General features: G+C 43.4%; 2 protein-coding genes across 3 annotated transcripts in view; one reads left to right on the top strand and one right to left on the bottom strand.

Annotated features, from left to right (window-relative positions):
* The window catches only part of prkab1a (protein kinase, AMP-activated, beta 1 non-catalytic subunit, a), a 306897-nt gene that overhangs the window by 179852 nt on the left and 103577 nt on the right, over positions 1 to 23468 (top strand). The gene's annotated exons all lie outside the window — the stretch shown is intronic.
* The window catches only part of LOC127590806 (leucine-rich repeat transmembrane neuronal protein 4), an 85096-nt gene that overhangs the window by 52548 nt on the left and 9080 nt on the right, over positions 1 to 23468 (bottom strand). The window contains exon 2 of one of the 2 annotated variants that reach the window (XR_007959768.1): positions 18989 to 20613. Coding sequence is in view for 1 of the 2 variants with exons in the window: in XM_052050269.1 (XP_051906229.1) it covers positions 19052 to 20613 (1562 nt within the window). In the remaining variant the exon portion in view is untranslated. The remainder of the gene's footprint in view (positions 1 to 18988; positions 20614 to 23468) is intronic. The other variant, XM_052050269.1, reaches the window with a different exon arrangement.

Genomic DNA, 23468 nt, shown 5'->3' with positions numbered 1-23468 from the left:
CCTGTAATGCCTGACCCATCAAGGAATAGCCAGAAAAATCCACATAAATATTTTTGCCATATCATGTTGTTTTTTGATATTTGGCATATCACATTGATAAGCATTATGTAGATTACATCTGAAAATGATAATTTGGGGAAAATCATATTTTAAACCTGCAGTATCAAATTTGATACAGATGATTTCATGTCATACAAAGAAGGAATTGCATAATGAAAACGCATGTATCAAATATTATACAAATGGCATTATAGGGTTAACACTAAACTAAGGCCCTAAAAAAGTAGGGACACTGACAGGATACTGTATTTTTAACAAATATTATCTTGGATAAGCAAAACTGACAAATAAAGTCATTTCAATGTAAATCAGGACTCAATGAGGCAACACTATTTTAGGTAATGAACAAGGACGCAGAAATAAAAGGTCGATTGAATAAGCGAGCATAGACGAAGATCGAGTAGTGATTGATAGGTAGTGACCGGTGTCAGAAGAGACACCGAGGGCAACGAAGTTGTCAGACCTGCCCACAGAGGAAAGCATTAAGCAAGCTCAAAACAAACTCCATGTGTTCTGGTTAGCTTTGCTCCGAGTCAATTTGATGTGAAATGCTCCGACAAGCATGTGTTTTCGTTTCCTCCTCCCTGTAGCTTCATCACCCACCATGGTTTTGGCAGTCGAAAACATGCTGATTTGGTCATTTTTCTTGATTTTTACTGCTTTTCGAATGGCTTTTATGCAGCGATATCTCTATGTGATTTGACGTCCACACTCACTTGGATCCCCGCTATAAATAGTTTCCTAAACAGGTACTTTTGAAAAAATAAAAATAAAAAACTGAAGCCTATATTTCCCCCTGCCCTATTTGGGGAGCTTAGACGAAATGGAACGTGACAGGGAATTCTAACAAGCTCAGAGGTTTAGAGTGAAATATGACAACACAAAAGTGCTTCCACTTGGGACTTAGATCTCCAATGAGAGTTTGCTGACACTCTTACAGGCTTAAAAGAACTGGCCGACATGCCTGGCGTGTCCCATTTTAATATTTTAATAGTGGCTAATAAGCATAATAGATTAGAGTTGATGCTGAACAGAAAAAAACAAAACAAAATATCATGTGAGGATTTCTTGCGGAATTTCTTGTCCAACTAAAGTTTGGCCCAGATGGAAAGGGAGGAAGATGTTATTTTGTTTTGCATATTGGCTAATTATCCATCCATCCATCCATTTTCTGAACCGCTTAATCCACACTAAGGTCGCGGGGGGTGCTGGAGCCTATCCCAGCCGTCTTCGGGCAGTAGGCGGGGGACACCCTGGATCAGTTGCCAGCCAATCGCAGGGCACACAGAGACGAACAACCATCCACGCTCACATTCACACCTAGGGACAATTTAGAGCGTCCAATCAGCCTACCATGCATGTTTTTGGAATGTGGGAGGAAACCGGAGCACCCGGAGAAAACCCACGCAGGCTCGGGGAGAACATGCAAACTCCACACAGGGAGGCCAGAGCTGGAATCGAACCCGGTACCTCTGCACTGTGAAGCCGACGTGCTAACCACTGGATTACCGGGCCGCCCACTGGCTAATTATTTGGAAATAAATCATTTTCCATTCATTGATTGTTAAGATTTTTTTTTTCTTGAAGGGATTGTGGATTTTTTAAAAATGTTTTTTATAAATATGTGTTTCCGCAAACAATTACAAATATTTTCTAAAGCGGGTCTTTGTTTGCCAACATTGGCAGCTTCCAATACTCCCGTCGTCATTCCTTTTTGGAAATAGTCAGGTAACACCGGCACATATCCGGAAATGTCGTTTCTTCTTCACCTTTGTGAGATTATGTGTGATCATGCAAGATTTCTGGCTCAGAGCACTTAGTTTCAAAACTGATGGATGGGACAGAATCTTAAACTGTGAGGTGTTCAGATAATCACACGAGACCACACGCTATAAGCCCTAAATGCTTAAATATTTCTTTTTCTATAGTTACGTCTTTATGTGTAGGGCCTGTTTGCACAAGGCCTAAGGAAGAATAAGCTGCATCAACTCTGGGAGGTTGAACTACATTCAAGCACACCTCCGCGATGACACATTTCCTCCAGGCAGGATTACAGTATTCTGCTCATTGTAACACTTACAACGACTCCAGCGTGGACGATACCTCTGACCCAAAGACAGATGTGATATGCTCGAGTTACCTATGATCCTAATCTGTACAGGTGTGATTGAAAATTTGGATCGATGAATGGTTGGAACAGGAATTAAGATCATCCGGAGTGAAACTCCCCCATCCTTTTTCAGGCGATATGAAAATGGCCATCCCTTTGTTTTGTATTGTATCATGAAAATTACTATTTATTTTTTTTACAGTTTTACACTTCATATTTTTTTGGTCATTTTAAAATTACATGATGGCATCACTGTTACTGAATATTCCAATTAAATCAAAGAACAATATGTGCCACCTGTTGGATTCAAATTGAATTCATCTGTCTTTTTTTGGGGGGGTCGGTGGGTGTTGGGGAGGAATCTTGAGGATAAGCGGATTGGAAAATGGATTGATGGATGTTTCACAGAGAACTTCAAAAACAATCTGCCTTCATCCTCCACACATTACAATTCCGCCAGATTGGTAAAGTTGGGCGGTTGTTGCTCTCAAACAAAATTTACCGAGGGGCTCATTAGACACACATCAGGTTGGAGTCATAAACGGGCAGCATTCAGCTCCGTGGTGCTTGGGGGGGGCTGACGTCTACGCTGTTCACCCCGCACCTAGTTAATGGCCATGTGTGGTCATTACAGCCCACCAATGAGTCATTGGCACTCTAGTGAATGCAGCCTCGGCTCCTCCGGGGCGTGCGATGTGGGTTTATCTACAACACCGCTGCCGCCAAAATCGCTGCGGCTGTTGCTTACTGTGGCAGTTGTTATTGATGTTTATTCTCGGTCTCCCTGCACAACCGTAAGATACTGACCCACCAGTATGCCTGCAGTCATGCATGGTGTTGTTTTTATTCCAACTAGATGGGTGAAACACACACGCATGCACACACAGGCAACATATGTGGAATGTAATGGCAGATCCTCTCGTTGTTTTTTTTTTTTCCTAGAGTATATCCTTTTCATCCCGGTTCACTCCTTTCCCTCTTACTCCAAACCACTTCTATTCAATCTATATCTGTCTCTCTGCACTCCTTCGAGTATAACAGCCCATCCCTGGCTCAGCTGTAGATGACATCACAATGGATAAACTCATCGTTGTGTTCCATCAGTCCTGAGAAAGGTTAATAAAAAAAAAACTCATTCCTCATGCGAGAAACAGTGTACTGAAGGTGCATTCCTGGAAGTACATGGTTCAGGTTATGGGGTTTTAACTACTGTAGCCTGACTAAAAAAAAAAAAAAAAAAAAGGACAATCTGAAAAGAAATATCGGGTTGATTGATCAATTTTTAACCACCTTATCTTTTCTTATGCAGGGATGGACGGGTCAATGCAGGACAATGTCTCCATGTTACTTTACGTGTTAGTGTACATCTCAATTTGTGCTTTTTCTTTTTTTTTTAAACATTAGCATGCCAGTCTCCCCCCCTCCTAATTTTGAGGGTGTTATCTACTGTTGTTCACTGTGCATTAATGAGTTTACTAGAAGGATGGAGTATGTTTCACTGACACCCTGCCCACCTCCCACAGGTCTCAGCAGGCTCCCTCAAACTATAAAGCACTGCCACCTCCCCGTGGTTTGCTTATTACACCACCCATCAAGAAAAAAAGAATGAAGGGGAATACTAATTAGTCAAGAGAGCACGGACAACAAAGATGCTATTACAACACAATCATTTCCACGTGTGAGGATAAAGCTAGGTGCCACTTTCAAAAGGATTATTAAAAAAAATAAACATTTGCAGACGCAGTGTAGAACTCCACATCAATTAGGTACGGGTCATTGGCTGGGAAAATCCTGACCTGGAATAAAACACGTTCAACATTTCCTTTGTTGTCTAACTTGCAATACCGGGACTTCTCGTCGTTTCTGACTGACAGATTTGCAAGAGGCAGAAGGAATTTGAGGATTAATCATTGCCACTACAGGTTTGAAGGGAAACATATTCTGTTTTGGTGGGTACCAATGAAACAAGGTGGAAATCAATGAGGCAAGCAATCATACCTTGTCAATGGGGTTCTGACAAATTCAAGCATAATGGGCCTTCGGGAGAGTCAAAAACTACACTCTGGTCCTTTTTAGACAGCTCATTATCTGGACGGGATTCTCTAACCTACCGTGCGGTACAATAACAGGACCTTTCCGTAGGGAGATCGAAAGACAGAAAAAGAGAGAAAAAGAGAATCAAAGACGTTGCATGATTTGATGGGAAGAAAGAAGCGGACACCAGGAGGGCATGTGTGGCTGACAAGCCATTTTGCTTTGGTTTATCATCCAGAGAACAATTTGTCTCTCTCTCTCTCTCACACCCTTCCAAACCGCCGTCTGCCTTTTCACCCTTAGCAGCCAAACAGAATCATCTATTTGTTTGGTTGTTTGCCCTCTTGCTCCATCTTCCCCATGACTTCCTCCCCCTCGTCTCTTTTAGAGGAAGTCAGTGACAGGCAGATGGGCAGATGAGGATCGACTGAGTTCCCCAGGCTGAAGGCTAATTGGGAGAGGCTGGGAAAAGATGTTGGCACTACCGAATACTCCCGACAGGATTTGTTTTGCTTCTTGCTGTGTTGAGAGGTTACATACCGTATTTTCACAACTATAAGGCGCCATTAAAAGTCTTAAATTTTCTCCAAAATGGACAGGACGCCTTATGATGCGGAGCGTCTTGTGTATGGGCTGAGTTCCAAAACCTGACTGGCAGCCGACACACTGTTTATATAGAGAAAAGGCGGAAGTGACTGTGGACAGGCATGCGGCAAAGAAGTCAGCCAATCAGTGAAGGGTGGGCGTGTATATATACATATTTGGAGAGAGAGGGAGAGAGAGAGAGAGAGAGAGAGAGAGAGAGAGAGAGAGAGAGAGAGAGACAGAGAGAGAGAGAAAAGGCAGACGTGAGTGAGGACAGGCATGCGGCGAAGAAGTCCGCCAATGAGTGAAGGGTGGGCGTGTAAGTGGACGCTAAATGGACGCCCCAAGCAGGTACCAACACCTGTATAGAGTGTGGCTATGTGCATTGTTGCAAAACAACTTCGGTTTTGGGTTCTAAGAACCCTCGAAAATAAATTCTACAAAGAGATACGCCCAGGAAGCTCAGTTCAACCTCAGTTGAAGCCATTGGTTATGCTTTTGGCATGCTTGCCTATCTCACAGCAGCGGTTAAAAACCAAGTCAAGCAAATGAACTCCGAGCTTGACTAAAGAACTCCAACCGCTGGACATCGGCATCAACCGGGCATTCAAAGTAAAGTTGCGACCGGGCGTTCAAAGTAAAGTTGCGAACGGCATGGGAACAATGGATGATAAATGGCAAACACAACTTTACAAAGAGTGAGAGGCAGCGCCGGGGGAGTTACGCCACAATTTGCGAATGGATTGTGGCTGCTTCGATGAACGTGCCTGCTTGCACTGTTGTTCGAGATTTTGGCAAAGCCGGCATCATTTCTGTGGAGCCACATGGCAATGAGAGTGACTCTGACAACGAGAAGGAACACAGCGTTTTTTATGGATTTTTTGATGGAGCGTATCTGTATGTCTTGATATGCTATCGTATGCTTGGTATGCTACCGTATGCTTCAAGCTAACGTGTTTTTAGCGTGCGCGCATGCATGCCGTATGTTTAAGCTGGCGTATGTTTTACCACTTTAAAACTGCGCCCAATAAAACAGTGTGTTTTGTCTATGTGTAAAATACAGAAATACCACCCATTAATGAGACTGCGCCCAACCATACGATGCGCCGAATGGTCGTGAAAATACGGTAGTTGCTCTGGATCATCTGGGATTTATTAAGAATGGTTTTGTTTATTTGTTTTTTTACTTTCTGGATTTCCCCACTTGACTTCTGATCCCTTTAAAAGAATTTTTGAACTGAGCTCAGCCGGCCTTTCTGGTGACAGTCAAGTACGAGCAGTTTCTGTTCTAACTGTAACTGGTCCACTTTTGCCAGATTACTTCCCGGATTTTATCGTGCCTGAACAGCAACTCCGCATTCCAGTTGACTAACATGCATGTGTATTAGTGTTAATTCACCAATATATCTCTTTGGACACACTTATGGGATGTACTTGAGAGGTGCTTAATGTGGGGAGCACATCCATGCACCAATTTGCAAATTGCCTATGGGCCTATTAATAAGACATTGTCACAGCCTGGGCTTGATGATAATGATCTTGATTTCTTTTACATAAATACTACCATCTCACTGCGGTAAAACAATGACCAGCAATTAATTAAAAACACGTGCACAAAAGCCATGCAGACACAAACAAGTAAAAACAAAAACAAAAAGAGTATCTGAGTCTAATTTATTTGACCATTTTAGTGGCTGACTTTTAGAAATGTTTAAAAATCAAATTGTGTGTGTGTGCGTGCGTATGAGTGTAATTCATTCTGAAACTGAAGGGAATCAGGCTGATGAAGTACATAATCATCCGCTTCACTGAGGGTAAAATGGACATGGTTAGAAGTAGTGCCCCAAGTAAATACATCTAGGAAAGGATAGTGGTATTGAGTGTGTGTGGCTCAATACCACGATGGATGAGGTACCCACCTGAAGTTCCCAAATGAATCATCGGGGAACATAACATAATTGATCTTCTTGAAAATCAGAAGGTCGTAGGGAGAACTTTCTCCCAACGCAAGCAACTGATTGGCCTCATCACTTTCCAGCAGTGCGTGAAAGGAAAAAAAATGCCCTCTGATTCTCCAAACACTCCCCTCACCTTCCCCGAGTCAGGTTTGATCGCGTCAAAGGCAAACTATACCTGAACAATCTAAATGGCAACAGCTCCCTGACCGAAGTATTCTCGCCCCGAAACTGAGTTCTGCTTTTCTCTTTAATCACTCATTATTCAGACTTTCCAAACGCACAGACTCAAGGAACCCCATTTATACAACGCCAAGCACAAGGATTCATGTTTTATATGTAGATCGTCCAACAGCATGCGTGAAGATTTGAAAAGAGAAGGAGGCAAAAAGTACCTTTCGATTAATATGACCCATATTCTGAGGGACTATTTTTTTCAGTTTTTCATTGATAAGGTCTCTACAGCTAGGACTCCGGTCTGAAATAACGCATCTGACCACTCTGTCCATGTTCCATGTTCAGCTGTACTAAATTCTTTTGAAACTGTGTCCTTGGCACTTTTGGAGGATGTAGTTCACCAGACGAAGCCATCTGGCTCCCCTTGCAACTCTCTTCCACCGCACTTCTTTCAGGAGGTTCTCCCGAGTGTTGGCGCATCGGTCTTGGATATCATCAACAGCAGCCTCTCTTCTGGTGTAGTTCCCCAACAGTTTAAACATGCTGTGGTCCAACCCTTGATCAAGAAACCTGGTCTTGCTCCAGATGTGTTTTAAAGTTTCAGGCCCATTTCCAAACTGCCTTTAATTTCCAAAATTCTGGTAAAAGTGGTGCACATGCAGTTGAAACATTTCTTGGATGAACATAACATCTTGGAGGTCTTCCAGTCAGGTTTCAAGATGATGCATAGCACGGATTCAGCCCTGTTACGCGTTTCTAATGACATCCTCCTGGCAAATGACTCTGGAAACCACGTGTGTCTAGTTTTATTGGACTTAACTGCAGCATTTGATACAGTGGATCACAGTATTCCGCTGACTCGTTTGCAGCACCCACCAAGTGCTTGGCGGCAGTGCTCTTGAGTGGTTTAGGTGCTATCTAGCTGACAGGACCTTTTGTGTCAGCCTTGGCTGCTCTGAATCACGCACTGCTCCCCTGTCATGTGGTGTTCCACAAGGCTCAATTCTGGGGCCTCTGCTGTTCTCGCTGTATCTGCTCCCATTGAGTTCCATCTTAAGGAAACATGGTATTAACTTCCACTGCTATGCAGATGACTGCCAGATCTATGTCCCACTGAGCAAGAAAGACACCTTCTTATTAAGGCCACTCCTATCCTGTCAGGAAGAAATCAAAACCTGGATGGCACAAAATTTCTTTAAATTCAACGAAAAGAAGACAGAGGTGGTCTCAGTGGCCCTTGTACATTCCATCCTGTAGACTTGGGCCCCCTGTCTCCTTATCTTAAGTCAACAGTCTCAAACTTGGGCCTTAAACTGGACAGTGATTTCAAACTCGATCGGCAAATTGGTGCCGTTGTTAAATCCAGCTTCTTTCACCTTAGACAGCTGGCCAAAATAAAACCTCTCCTCTCACATGAACACTTTGAGACAGTAATTCATGCCTTTGTCACATCCCGGCTCGATTACTGCAATGCCCTTTACTTTGGAGTCAGCCAGTCCTCCATTAAGCGCCTTCAGCTGGTGCAGAATGCCGCTGCTCGCCTCTTGACTGGTACTCGTAAGAGGGAGCACGTAACTCCTACTCTGGCATCCCTTCACTGGCTACCCATTCTCTGAGTTATTTTCAAGATCCTCCTCTTTGTTTTCAAATCTCTGAATAATCTCGCGCCACCTTACCTCTCTGAGCTCATCCGCCCCTACACACCTGCCCGGCGCCTCAGGTCTCTGGACCAGACATTATTAGAAGTACCAAGAACTAAACTGAGGCTCAAAGGGGATCGAGCCTTTTCTGTTGCTGGTCCCTCCATTCTCTCTGGAATGACCTCCCACTGAACATTCGGCAAGCCTCCTCGCTGCACATCTTCAAGGCCCTCCTCAAAACTCACTTGTATTCTTTGGCATTCGACTCAGCATGACTTAGATTTTTTCTTGGTATTACTGTTTTTACTTTCTACCGCCTTTATTACCGATTTGTCTTACTGTTTATTGTGCATGTTAAATTGCTCTATGTACAGCACTTTGTATGCAGTGATGGCTGTTTGAAAGTGCTCTATAAATACTGTTGACTTGACTTGACTTAATATGGTTATTCATATACAAATCAAGAAGTGGATACATTCCCAGTTGCCGTGGAAACAGCATGTCCTCATTACATTAGCCTCTTTCTGTGTGTGTGACAGGTTCCTCTTTTGCAATGAGAGGTTACATGAAAAATGGAGGATTCTCATCCCGACCATTCAGCGATGATAAATGAAGCCGGCCCTTCCATCCCAGTCGCTCAGCCATTTCCCGTCTTTTCCTTGCCAACATCGGAAGACGAACCTGCATGGCGATCACTTTTCTGCCACAAAAACCCAGCACACTGACTTGAGTTGTTTATAGTGCTCAGGCAGCTTCCTCTCGGGGTTCTGGTGTCCCAGAAAGCCAAACACAGTGGGAGATTAGTGGTTTGACATGTTTTTTTTTTCCCTGCGTACTTGGTGGGAGGGGAAAACATGCAAATATCTGAATGATGCTGAATGGCGGATTCCAAAGTAAGGGAGTTAGGGGTTTAAAACTTTGATCAATACTTGTTTTCTTTGCTGTCAGACTTGTAGGGAAGAGACATATGTGACAGAAAATGGATGGCATGCAGGCAGACAGACACACAGACAGATAGAGAAGTATAGACAGCACTTGTTGCCTCATCCTAAAAACGTTAGTGGTTAATTATTGTGTCAGCTACCGATTTTAGTGAATGAGACATTAACCGCATTTTAATGTTAATTAGGTGAGTGATTCAACCATCCAATGTTTTCAGCACAGTCGTTTAACAAATCATTTTTTTTGTGTGTCTCTCTAGCTGTCAATCCATATATTTTTAATCAATTGCAGGGACATATAATCAATCTTTCTACCTGCCCACTACTAGTTTACATATAGAGTTATTCAACGACTAAAAGGCAATGGACAGCATAAATAAATTCAGCATTTTGAAGTGACATCCAAGTTGGAGTATGTTAAGACTTCACATACATATTCATGTTTATATTTTACCAAGTTCATAAGAACCAGCAAAAAGTGTGTGACAATTGAATATCCTTAAGGCACGCCGGAATGAAAGAATGACTTCAATTTGTGGAATGCTATCTTTTCAAGTGTCTCATTGTAGGTATTAAATAAACTACATCCAAAAACTAGGTCATGCAAATCAGACGAACAAAGCCGACTGGAAAAAAATATGGAAACTAAGAAAGGGGGAGGACATAATCCATCCATCCATCCATTTTCCAATCGGTTTATCCTCACAAGGGTCGCGGGCGTGCTGGAGTCAATCCCAGCTGTCTTCGAGGAGCAGGCGGGGGACACCCTGTACTGGTTGCCAGCCAATCGCAAGGCACGCGTAGATGAAGAAGAACCATACAAGTGAGGTTGTCAGGAACAGTTAAGCTGCTTATATAGACCCCAACAAACAGATTCGTAGATGAAGAGTAGGCGAAGAGCGCCGATGCGTATTTGGAACCGTGAGTCGCCGCTTGGAATTGAAATGGATTTCCATGGGACAGGAGAAGTGAACCAATCTCTTTTTTCGTCAATGGATGCTACAGCTTCTTGTTGACTTTGAAACTTAGCTTGTAGCCGACGTGTGCACATTTTGAGCATGACGTCTCTGATCCACTGGTTAAAGGACACTTTGATTCTCTCCTCTTTCATCTCAAACCGCTTCAAACAACAAAGCGTGTGATGGAAAAGTGGTTAGGACTGCACGACTGTCCGTGTTTTATGTTATGTGTTGTGTTTATTATTTTACTTTATGTTAACTGTTTTGTAAAGCGCTTTGTTACAGCTGTCGCTGTTGTGAAAGCGCTATATAAATCAGCATGTATTGTATTGTATTGTATTGCAAGAACCATTGGCCCTCATAATCACACCTTTGGACAATTTTGAGTGCCCGAATCAACCCGCCATGCGTGTTTTGGAATGCGGCAGGAAACCGGCGCACCCGGAGAAAACCCACGCAGGCACGGGAAGACCATTCAAACTCCACACAGGGATGCCGCAGCCTGAATCTAACCCTACACCCCTGCAATGTGAGGCCGACGATGACGTCATTTGATACGGAAAACACATGCCAAGATGTTTGAGGAATCATAAGATTATGATAGTTGTGAAGAAAAGATACAACGGCAGTGAATCATTGTTTGAGACACGAGATGTGGGTGAGCAAAATGGGGTAGACCAAACAGATTTACAGCTCCAGATATATCTGCAAACTACACTGTAGCACTGAGTCACAACACAAGCCAGCAATAGCGCCAAACCTTTAAAATCTTCCCGATAAGACACCTGCCTATTGCTGGGATCCCCCTGCATTATAGCAAGAAGTAAGCCATTGAAAACAACCCCGCTTGTTTCTTGTAGGGATCTGACATGTGTCCTAAAGCTCAACTCTGCGAAATGTTCAAAGAAACACAAGTGAAAGTAGACGATGGCAAACAAACACAGAGAATAATAGCAAGAAAATATATGAAAGGAATCGTTTTACATTCATCTAATCTCAAACCAAAATTACTTCAAAAATGCAACCAAAGTCTCTGTCATGTTTCTCTTCTGAGTTTGTTTTGTGCTTCAGATCAAAAAATCTGGTTTTCCACCGGGTATATGCAAACTGGGACTGCAGTACATTGATCTTTTTTGTTGTTGACTCTATTGTCAATGACGCCGTCATGAACTACTGAATCTTGCGCCAAGCCTCAAGATCCACAGCGTATTCCACGTTTCCTTATTTAAGCCACTTTCCTGTTGTCCCCTGAGCTCTCTGCAGTGTACTGGGAAGGTTCCATTCCTGAAGAGCCTTCTTGCATTCCCGGCGTTCTTGATCCGTTTCCCCTGGGTGCTTTCCACTCACTCCATCCGATGAAACCAGGTAGACTGCTAATTTAATTATGGAGTTACTGTCATGTGTTTTTTTAGGGTTTCAGAGGCTTGGTGGGCTGTGCCTCCTGTAGCACATCTGTCAAGAATCACAATCTCGGGCTTTATAAGTTTAGCTCCAGCAGATAGCCAGTGCCGGACTACTCGCTTGCTTACCTCTATGTTGTTGCTTGCCTCGTTGAATTACCGTTCAGATCATTCTTGCATACCGTAGCCTGTGAGCTGATTTTTTTTTTCTCGTCTCCTGTTGCTTCTGTTAACAGTCAGGACATCAACTGTTTTGCTTTTGTGTTTTTGTTTTGACTTTGTGTCAGTTTTTTTTTTTTTAATTTGTTCATTTCTCATCGCACGGACCTTTCCTTATGGCGCTTTTGGTAGATTTTTTTATACCCTCGCATTCTTGTCCGCATGATGCGCGCTTTTATTTATTAAACATTGTTTATTCTCCAATTAACCTTGAGTCTGTTTGTTGGGGTCTATATAAGCAGCTTAACTGTTCCTGACAACCTCACTTGTATGGTGAATGCAAGTGTGATCACATCTTTGATATACATTTGACACACAAATACAGCAGGACAATGGACTAGCATGAACCGTAAAATATTACGAACGTGCCAGCATAAACCAATCCTCTCCAGCACACAAAAATAGCTTTCAAAATAATACCTGAATTGAATCAGTGCCCATATTAAACATATTCAACAGATATCTGAACACTGAAGGGAGGATTTATAACGCGGTGGTTGTGTTGTACAGCATTAGTTTATCTTGGCACACCTAATAAATTGGCATGGGAACACATAGGAGAGAGAGAAATGGTAGGTGGTGAGAGGCAGAGGGATGAGAGGATTCAAAACATAGATAATAATGTATGTAAGATGACCTTGATAGACATAAAAAAATCTATTTCAGAGATTAAATCCCGCGAATGAAAGAAAATACTGCTTTACAGATTACCCACACTGGCTAATTAGCAGGTATATACAAAGGTAATGTAAACAGCACTGATTAGACCATCGCGTTTTTATCTGCAGGATGGAGCCGACTGCTTCACGTGGGACAGTAAACCGCTTTCGCCTTCATGCCATCAGTACAAATTAGCATATTTGTAATAGGCTTGCTGAGTATTTTTGTCTCTTTCTTTGGCTTTTGGGATGTTTTCAAAACATTGCTTTTATCTTCAATTTGAATCCAAATAAATATGTTACAAATAGCTGTGAAAGATATCGTAAAAAATCCACTTTGTTGACCCCAGTACACATTACAGTGGATGAGTTTGTGTGACTTTGTGATCAAGTATTCAGCCAGTATTTACCTGTAGGTAGAGCAATGCTGGCATATTTCTGCCTCAAATCTGCCCAGGCGGTGTGCTCAGGGCGTCATAACCTGTAAGCTGCCCAGTGATCAACTACATTGTGATGCACGGCTGTCTTTCAAGGCAATGCGGTACAGGCAGTCTCTGTTGCCTGCAGCTGGACTTTTGTCTGGACCTCCAGTGGCAACATGGGCAACGGTAAAGACAAGCTCATCTCCAGCAGCATCCGCTTGCTTATCAGCTCAGAACATATTGTCACCATTTGGTCGAACCCAAAAAGATGGCAAAACATACACGGAAGGCTCAAAATGATGGGGGGGGGAAGATAACAGAGCGCACACGGTGGGAGTTGAGGCTATGTCATGGATGGGAGGGTAACTAATTAAGAAAGGTGGTTGGGAAATAGGTTTGTGGCGGAATGTGTGTTTTACTGTCAGTTCAAGCCACTGTGGGGCTGCGCTGTAATTGCTCACTGAAAGCATTGACGTATTTCGATGCCTGAGTGCAATTTGCTGACACCCACATTGACTACCTCAATCATATGTGTATTCATTCATCCATTCATCTTCCAAGCCGCTTGATCCTCACTAGGGTCGCGGGGGGTGCTGGAGCCTATCCCAGCTGACTTCGAGTAGTAGGTGGGGGACACCCTGAATCGGTTGTTCAAGCCACTGTGGGGCTGCGCTGTAATTGCTCACTGAAAGCATTGACGTATTTCGATGCCTGAGTGCAATTTGCTGACACCCACATTGACTACCTCAATCATATGTGTATTCATTCATCCATTCATCTTCCAAGCCGCTTGATCCTCACTAGGGTCGCGGGGGGTGCTGGAGCCTATCCCAGCTGACTTCGGGTAGTAGGTGGGGGACACCCTGAATCGGTTGCCAGCCAATCGCAGGGCACACAGAAACGAACAACCATTCACACTCCCACCTAGGGACAATTTAGAGTGGTTAATTAGCCTGCCATGCATGTTTTTGGAATGTGGGAGGAAACCGGAGCACCCGGAGAAAAAACACGCAGGCCCGGGGAGAACATGCAAACTCCACACAGGGAGGCCGGAGCTGGAATCAAACCCGGTACCTCTGCACTGTGAAGCCGACGTGCTAACCACTGGACTACCGGGCCGCCCATATGTGTATTGTGCATTAAAAAATGGAATCAAGCAAACAGATCTTGAGTAAAATTCATCTTTGCAGGTATTACTACCTGCATTGCAACATTGAGTGTGAGTTGTGTTCACCAGCATGCATAAATCCTGATATACATGGCCTGTTGCATCCAGCAAGGAATAATATCTTCTTGTCAGCCACGGCCCCTCCCATCAAGAATATATTTGCAACTTCTCTGTAATTGTCCTTCACCTAAATCCTTGGCCCTGTCTGGAGTAAAGTGAGGAAAGCGGGATCCACCATTTGTGGCCTGATGAACGTTCCTTGCCTACGGCAAGTCATTGATTCTGGAAGGGTATCACAAGTATCCCCACTTCTTTTGCTAGCACGATTTTATGATCATCCAAATAAATTATTATATGCTTCAAAGACATAAAAAAAAAAACTCAGATTCAAATCAAATGGACAAGGCTTCTCAGGTCATGGAAGAGAACTCTTTATGAGCTTCCTTCAAATGTTCAATTCCTCTTCACCCTTAACTTCAACATCGCTCCAGGTCCACCCTGGTCTTTTCTCTCTCCATTCGCTTCCCTTATCTCATTCAATTTATAATATAATGTCTCTCAAGGTGAATTAATTCACAGTCGAAAAGAGAACCAGATTAACAGCCACCAATTTAATAGCACTCCAGCAGACATGGATGGAGGAGATTATTCTGCCTTCATCAACTGGAATGGTCATAGGTTGCAAGCATCAATATGCCAACCCCAAAGCTTGTTACCCTAATGTTGATTGATGCACGACAGAGGATTTTGGACTAAATTGACTTGATTGTCCTCCTTTCCATAATTACAACATTCTTACATTCGTCCTGCAAAAATCCAGAATGCTCCATCCCATGGGTCCCGACCAATGTTTGGTAGTTTTTTTTTTTTTCATTACTGCAAAGATATTGGATTCATTCTATATTCATAAGATGGTGTTTCCAATTTTCATTAGATGTATTGAAACGCTATCTACTGCATACCTTTTCAAACGTACATGAGCGGCTTCTGGTCTCCATTCCAGTCTTTCTAAGTGCTGATTCTCTTTTTCACGTTGCAGGAAACAGCCAGTGAATCCAAAAAGGCTCCCCGAGTCACTTCAGACGGTCTTGCGGTATCATCAATCCCCAAAATAACCAACGTGTCAATTCATTCACTTGTATTTGCATATGTTCTCAACACCTTGGACATACCGTATGTTACTGGAATAATAAATTCAAGTAAGTGGAGAACAAAATCCATTAATCACACGGGGCATAAACACTCCGATGGTAAAGCATTGCACACTGACCATTGCGATGTAACTCAGTCCACACAATGCAAATGAATGTCGTCATAAACAGGTAATGAAATGAAAAAAAAAAAAACACATGCATAAGACTGTTAAGGACAAAACAGAATAGAAGGTTAAATGTAAAATTGTAGAACAGTCTAGTAGGGTAGAAAGGGATTGATGATTTGGCATATGTAGCCAGCCAGAACCGTTACCTTCTCGCTGGAGAAAGATCAAATTTTAAAAACTGTCATTCAATTCTAATCTACATTTTGCACTTCCAAAAACCTTTCATCTGATCGGTTTGTGTGAACATTATAAAAGTCTGGGAGCAGATTTCAATTACTCAAGTGGTTCGATGTTTGATTTCTGCTGCTGTTGCAGTTTGTTTGTGAACAGAATCTCACCCAGAGAGACACAAACTCCACGAGTGATTTTTAAATGTGTGGCATCTCATTATATGCATAAGAAATCATATCCCTGCCCACCTAACACACCACTTGGAGATATTGATCTCCGGGAGTTCCCCCACATGCAGTATATTTCGGCAACTACAGCTTGCCTATTCTTAGAAAAAAATGTCTTTGTTACGTTCACTTTCCTCCGCAGGTTAGAGTGTTTTTATATTTGTTCTCAGAGTCCCACGTGTCAGCTTGAAACCCATCATCATTCATGAAGAAAAAAAAGGCGGTCTTTCACTAATCATAGGATGGATAGCCGATAACGGGCAGTGGTCTGTGAACTGATGCCTGCCAGTCTGGCTGTCAAATCCGACTGGCTGCTTCATTTCTTGAGCCTTCTGCGGACCCTCTTGTCCGCCTGTCGACTGCTCCGTCCCAGTGAAATGGTTTCTCAATCACACATGGGCCACAATCACTGGCCTACCCCTCACACTTTGACCTTGTGTGCCCTATTCCGCTTGTTAAAATCATTGTCCTGTACTCTATTCTGTTACTAGCACTAAACTCATAATAATGAATAGGCCTGCTTTGAAAACAATCTGGGAATATTTACAATACAAAATATGTACCGGGACACATGGTACAAGGTAACTTAACGCTTTCATTCCACAAAACGTACTTGTACTGTAAGATCAGTCAAAATCCAGTAAAACGCTGGGATTGATGGGGTTGCTCCAGTGAAAATGGCTGCGATTGAATGAGTTAAAGTTCAATTGACGTAAATGCCATAAAATTAGGAGAAAGACTAAAAGTTTGGGGCAAAATATGCTCAAAATTTGAACACATTTACAAATTCAAACAATTATCACACATCATATGAAAGTAGCTGTAAGTTCTCGTCGACGTAAGATGTGTTCTACATTTATGAACTGATGCCTACGGCCCCTTATGTTATCTTCAATAATGACAACAACAAAAAAAGCAACTAGGTCAATCCAATTTAAACCAGCAGTTTTGGCATTTTCAACACTTTTTCTTAAAATATACACATAAAAAAACTCACATTCTCAGAAGAAAAGACTCGCAGAGCATCAGCCCATAAGCAAGTTAGCGAACGTTATTGAGTATTTCAAGAGAGCACAACTAGTAACATGAATTAAATTAATCAGGTTGCTACAAGAAAAAAAAACATTATGGAAGGGGGATGGGGGGAATACAGTATTCGTTTCCATACTGGAGCGCTAACATCCTCATTAAGCTTGGATCAAACTGTGAGGTGCAGGAGGCAGTGGCACGGAACCAGAGTGTGAAACCGACAGGATTAGTGTATGAGCGAGATGGTCTCTCAAGCGCAGAGCATGTTTGATGTCTCCCACATGGCTAATTGTAGGCCGCAAAATTAAACTTTCAGGAGTGCAACATCTCCAAGAAATTACAAACAGCAAAGTTTGTTGTTAATTTTGTATTTTTTTCCAAGCAATTACCAATCTGACGCTGACCTCTGACTGGAGAAAGACAATGTTTAAAAAAATGACACGATATGGTGTTGATTTAATTTAATTTCACCAAACATGCTTGCACTCGGAGAAAAATGTCAACATTTGTTTGTTTGTTTTTCATTTTGGCTCAGATGGTGGGATGGATGTTTTGTACCGTTGGCACATGTATGGTAAGTTACTGTATATATATAGGAAGTCATGGAAGGATTTGGATAAGAATTCTTTTTTTTAACTATTTAGTCCTTAACTGAGTAAAAATGAAAAAGGAAATGAAAATTAATTAAGGCACAGTAATTTGTGGAAATTGAACAAATAAACACAAGACTACATTCGTGGAGCTGTAATCCTCAAGAGCTTAACATCTGTCCAAGGAACACAGAAATGCAAAAATATAACAGTGGGAAGATACAAATGAAATATAGATGCTTCTCTCTTTGTCTGACATACCCAAATTTAAGCCAATAGGACTTGTAGGAGAAACATGGGGGCTGTGAGGTGGGTGAGCGCGTGCCTCCGAATGATTTATGTCTGTACAGGGGCAACTAAATGTAGAAACAAGATCGAAGCACATTCTGAAATGAAGTCTGGACTTTGCGAACCTCTGACTGATAGTTTCTGTCAACACTCCACCACAGTAAAAGATGATTCGTGGGACAGACATAGCGACACATCTCGAAATAAAATACAGTGGAACCTCATGCTCGTAAATCCTTTGCATGACTACATTCATTTGTGAACTGAAATAAGGTTTCCCATTTAAAAACATAATTTGCTCCGGCCACAGAACAAGGATATCCATCCATCCATTTTCTGAGCCGCTTGTCCTCATGAGGGTTGCCGACATGCTGGAGCCTATCGCAGCTGTCATTGGGCAATAGGTGGGCTACACCCTGAATTGGTTGCCAGCCTTTCGCAAGGCACACATCGCTGAAAAACCATTCAGGCTCACAATCACACTGTGGGACAATTTAGAGTGCCATGCATTTTTTTTAATGCGGAAGTAAACCGGAGCACCCGGAGAAAACCCACGCAGGCAAGAGGTGATAATGCTGACTCGACACAGGAAGGCTGGGGCCTGGAATTGAACCCTGCACCTCTGCACAACACTACTACGACTACTACTACTACTATTAATAATAATAATATGGGGGTCGGGGGGGTGGGGCTGTGAAGCAATCTGCCATTTTTACAAAAATATTGGGTGCAGTTGTCATGAAGACAATCCCCCTCCAGAGAAATTTGAATCATACAAGAGATGCCATGAGCATTTAAACACAGCGTTGATGTACTTCACACCGTTCTCCAACATGCAATACTGCGCCCAGAAAAACATGAAAAACATCTGTGATAAAGCAAGCAACTTGGGCAGAACTGATTGTGTAAAGTAAGACTCATCTTGTTTTCAACACATGATGCTGACAAATTAAAAAAATAATCAGATGACAGTATTTTCCTTGTCTGTGGCTCTTTTTTTTAAACAAATACTCAATGCAGAGTAAATAATTACCTCTGGTCGTTTCTGTGTGGACAGAGTTTTGTTTAGGAGGAGTGGCAGTGGTGCGGGTCATACCTCACATTCTCGGGAGCCTGAGATGGTGTAAGTGCAGGTTCCGGTCCCATTGACGAGAACATCCATGGCCTCTGAATTGTTGGGTTTATAGTCCACATAGTACTCCTGCAGGGGAGAGCTCAAGGTGTGTTCCGTTTCCTTTGACTTCTTACGCCGCTTGCGGGCCGTCGAGGAATTCTCCTGCAGTTGCTTGACACTGCTAGGATAGCGTTTCCACGACACGTAGATCACCAGTAGGATCATGGCAACAGACAGAAACAGGGCCACACTTCCTGCAACAATCTTATGAAAGGACACAGGCTCCAAATCTTGATCTGGGGGAAGTGCTGCTGGCTCGGTAACCGCTGATGAAGTTGGGCCCCTGATAGATCCTTCAGCTCTCTTTCCAGAGCGAGTAGGTGAAACCAAAATGGCTGGGTGATGTTCAGACTGCTCGGAGACATTGGCTGGAGTGGGGGGAACGCTAACGGTGAGCGTTGTCACTTGATTGGACTGGCAAACCCCAAAAGCTTCAACAGCATCCATCACTTTCTCACCTTGGGCTTTCTTTGGAGAGGCACATATCATAGTGGTCTCCTTTGCACCCCGAAATTTCTTCAGCCAAGAGACAAGAGGACAAATGCCTGGACCACAGTCCCAAATATTCCCAGCCAAGCTAATTGCAGTGACGGAAACCCAGGCATCAACCGCCTCTTGGGACACATTCGTCAACTTGTTGGAGTCCAGATTGAGGGTTTGTAGGTTGGGCAAATATTGGTAAATGGCAGCATCAAGTTCTGATAGATCGTTCCCAGACAAGTCAAGTTTTTGGATGGAAACCCAAATCCAGGTGAGACCCTGGCTCATGGAGCGAATGCGATTCCACTGGAGATAAAGTGCCCGCAAATTGTAGAGACGAGGAAAATGTGAAAAATTGATCTTTGAGAATTGATTGTGTTCCAGGTGCAACTCTGTGAGCTTGACTAGGCCAGAAAGTGCATTCCGAGTGATACTGCGCAAGCGGTTGTAACCCAGATCAAGAAACTCAAGATTCCTGCAGTCTTGGAAGAGACGCAGTGGAAGGATCTTGAGTGAATTAGAGCGGATGTGAAGACTGAGAAGCTTCCGTAGTCCTTGAAACTGGCCTGGCTGCAAGACTTCCAGTTTGTTGTATGACAGATCAAGGTTACGCAAATTAGGTACAGGATGGAACGTGGTGTTGTGAAGCGAACTGATCTTGTTGGAGCTCAAGATCAGTTCTTTTAGCCTGCGAACTCCCTGGAATGCCATGCCATCTACAACCGTGATGTAATTGTGGTCTAAATAGAGCCAGATGAGGTGGTTCAGGCCAACGAACTGGCCGGCTCGAAGGTTGACGAGGCTGTTGTACCTTAACGACAGGCCTTCACAACCTCCTGAGAGGTTCTTGGGGACATCACGGAATGCACTTGACTCACAGTACACAATTTTGCCATCGCAGCGACAGCTCTTTGGGCATGGACGCTCTGTTTGAGCCGGGCTTGCTGCGAGCCACACCTGCATCAGCAGTTGGAGTATTATCCAACGACGTTGCAGAGCAGAGCCTGCATGGAAAGGAAAGGAAAGGGAAGGGAAAAGCGTAAAGCAGATAAGCTAAACAACACCAAAAACATGAAACAGTATTATGTAGTAGTATGTTTGATTATAGATGTACAGGTCTACATTTCACAAGTGGGCTTTCAATTTCTAACAAACTCGCCTATATGCATAAGTGAGCCAATACTCATAAACATGAAAGAAAAGTCCCATTTAGGCTTGGCATTTCCTCATATTCACCCATAATGAGATTGAAATGCAACCCTACCCTGCTCTGTCACCTTTGGAGTTGAATATGAAAGCTAAATGGTTTGATCAATTGTCTGTAGTAGGATAACTTGATGTCTTCAACGGAACTTCAAACCTTCGGAATTGTTGCAATGACCTATTAGCTTGTGATTTTGTAGTTCCATCATATGTTAAGGTATTCCAAATTTCTCCATTGTGAGACAAACAAAGTTTTTTTTTCTTCTTCTCCTCAAACCACACTTAAAGCCTACAATCAATGAATTATGCCTGCCCTTATGAATTCACATCAACCAGCTGACCAGCCTCTCTGTGTACACCATGCAAACTCCACTCAGCTATATATATATATATATATATATATATATATATATATATTATAACTGAATATGTTTTTTCCATTGTTGTTTTATACACCTTGTTTTTATGGATTGCGTTCCAGCAAAAAAAATGAAATAATCACCCAGTCACACTGAAACTTTTCAACGTTACAAAGGTTGTTTGACTTCTATTCCATGATTGCTACAATTCCAAGGTCATGCTCATGATTGTACATCTATTTTCACAGATTTTATTATATATATAATATATATATATATGAAAGCTGGGCAACCTAGAAACCGATTACAACGGCTATGTGAAGTACCATCTGAAAGACTCATAGAAGGTGTGAATGCAGCACTGAGGGCGATCCCTACCCTAACGATCACAGAAACCAATGAGCTGATATACGCTTCAGCATCAGTGATCCTGGAGACTCTGGGCTATAAGAGCAACCATGGAAGCCATGAGATACGTTACCCACCATGGAAAAGACGGTTGGAGGCTAAGATCAAGGCGGCCCGGAAAGATGTGAGTCAATTGACGGAGGCCCAGAGAGGTGTGATGAAAAGGCCGATACCCGAGAGGTACATCCAGATGACCATACCTGAAGCACTCGAAACTGCCAAACAAAGGCTCCAAGCCTTGTCCAGTCGCCTAAAGCGATACATGAAAGAGAATGAGGCCAGACGAATAAACAGGCTGTTCGCAACACAATCTGCTAAAGTGTACGCTCAGTGGCAGGGTCCTAACAACAGAGCTGACCCACCAAGACTGGAAACTGAAAGGTACTGGAAAGGCATATGGGAGAAGGAGGTTGCACATAACAGCAGTGCACAATGGCTGGTGACCCTGAGAGAGGAGCACAGCAACCTCCCTGAACAGAACCCAGTTACCATAACAGTGGCAGACATACAGGAAAGAGTCTCAGATATGAAGAACTGGACAGCACCAGGCCCGGACATGGTCCACACCTACTGGCTAAAGAAACTCACAGCACTCCATGAGCGCATAGCAGTACAAATGAACCAGCTGCTGAGGGATGGGACTCACCCAAAATGGCTAACCGAAGGGCGAACGATCCTGATCATGAAGGATCCCTCGAAGGGTGCAGCCCCATCCAACTATCAGCCAATAACCTGTCTCTCCACAACATGGAAGCTCATGTCAGGCATCATTGCGGCTAAGATAAGTGGACACACGGATCAAGACATGAACGAAGCGCAGAAGGGCATTGGTAGAGATACCAGAGGAGCCAAACATCAGCTCCTGGTTGACAGAACAGTCGCACAAGACTGCAGGTCCCGACGTACCAACCTGTGCACAGCTTGGATTGATTACAAGAAAGCCTATGACTCGATGCCACATACATGGATCACTGAATGCTTGGAGTTGTATAAGGTGAACAGGACCCTAAGAGCCTTTGTTGCGAACTCGATGAGGATGTGGAAAACCACACTTGAAGCCAATGGCAAGCCACTTACCCAAGTGTCCATCAAATGTGGCATATACCAAGGTGATGCACTCTCCCCACTGCTGTTGTGCATAGGACTGAACCCCCTAAGCCAAGTAATCACCAAGACAGGCTATGGATACCGCCTCAGAAATGGAGCTACAATCAGTCACCTCCTCTACATGGATGACATAAAGCTGTATGCTAAGAGCGAAAGGGACATAGATTCCCTGATCCACACAACCAGGATCTACAGCAGCGACATCGGGATGTTATTCGGGCTTGAGAAATGTAGTCGGATGGTGACTAAGAGAGGAAAGGTAGTCCGCACTGAAGGGGTCTCACTCCCTGAAGGAACAATAGCAGACATTGAGGACAGCTACAAGTACCTTGGTATACCACAAGCCAATGGCAACCTCGAACTGGCAACAAGGAAAGCGGCTACGGCCAAATACCTCCAGCGAGTGAGGCAAGTCCTAAGAAGCCAGCTCAATGGCAAGAATAAGACCCGGGCAATAAACAGCTATGCCCTGCCAGTGATCAGATACCCTGCATGAATAATAAGGTGGCCAAAGGAAGAGATTCAGACCACGGACGTTAAGACCCGAAAGCTCCTAACCATGCATGGAGGGTTCCATCCCAAATCCAGCACCCTGAGACTGTACGCAAGCCGAAAGGAAGGAGGCCGGGGACTAGTGAGTGTGAGAGCCACTGTCCAGGATGAAACATCCAAGCTCCATGAATACATCAAGGAGAAGGCTCCAATGGATGACGTACTCAGAGAATGTATCAGACAATGGGGAACAGAAGATAAGGCGCTGGAAGAGGGACCATCATTGGAGG

The sequence above is a fragment of the Hippocampus zosterae genome, chromosome 18 (genome assembly GCF_025434085.1).
Source record: "Hippocampus zosterae strain Florida chromosome 18, ASM2543408v3, whole genome shotgun sequence".
NCBI classification, from domain to species: domain Eukaryota; kingdom Metazoa; phylum Chordata; class Actinopteri; order Syngnathiformes; family Syngnathidae; genus Hippocampus; species Hippocampus zosterae.
The sequence above is the reverse complement of the archived record's forward strand: the minus strand, read 5'-3'. Positions and strand labels throughout refer to the sequence as shown.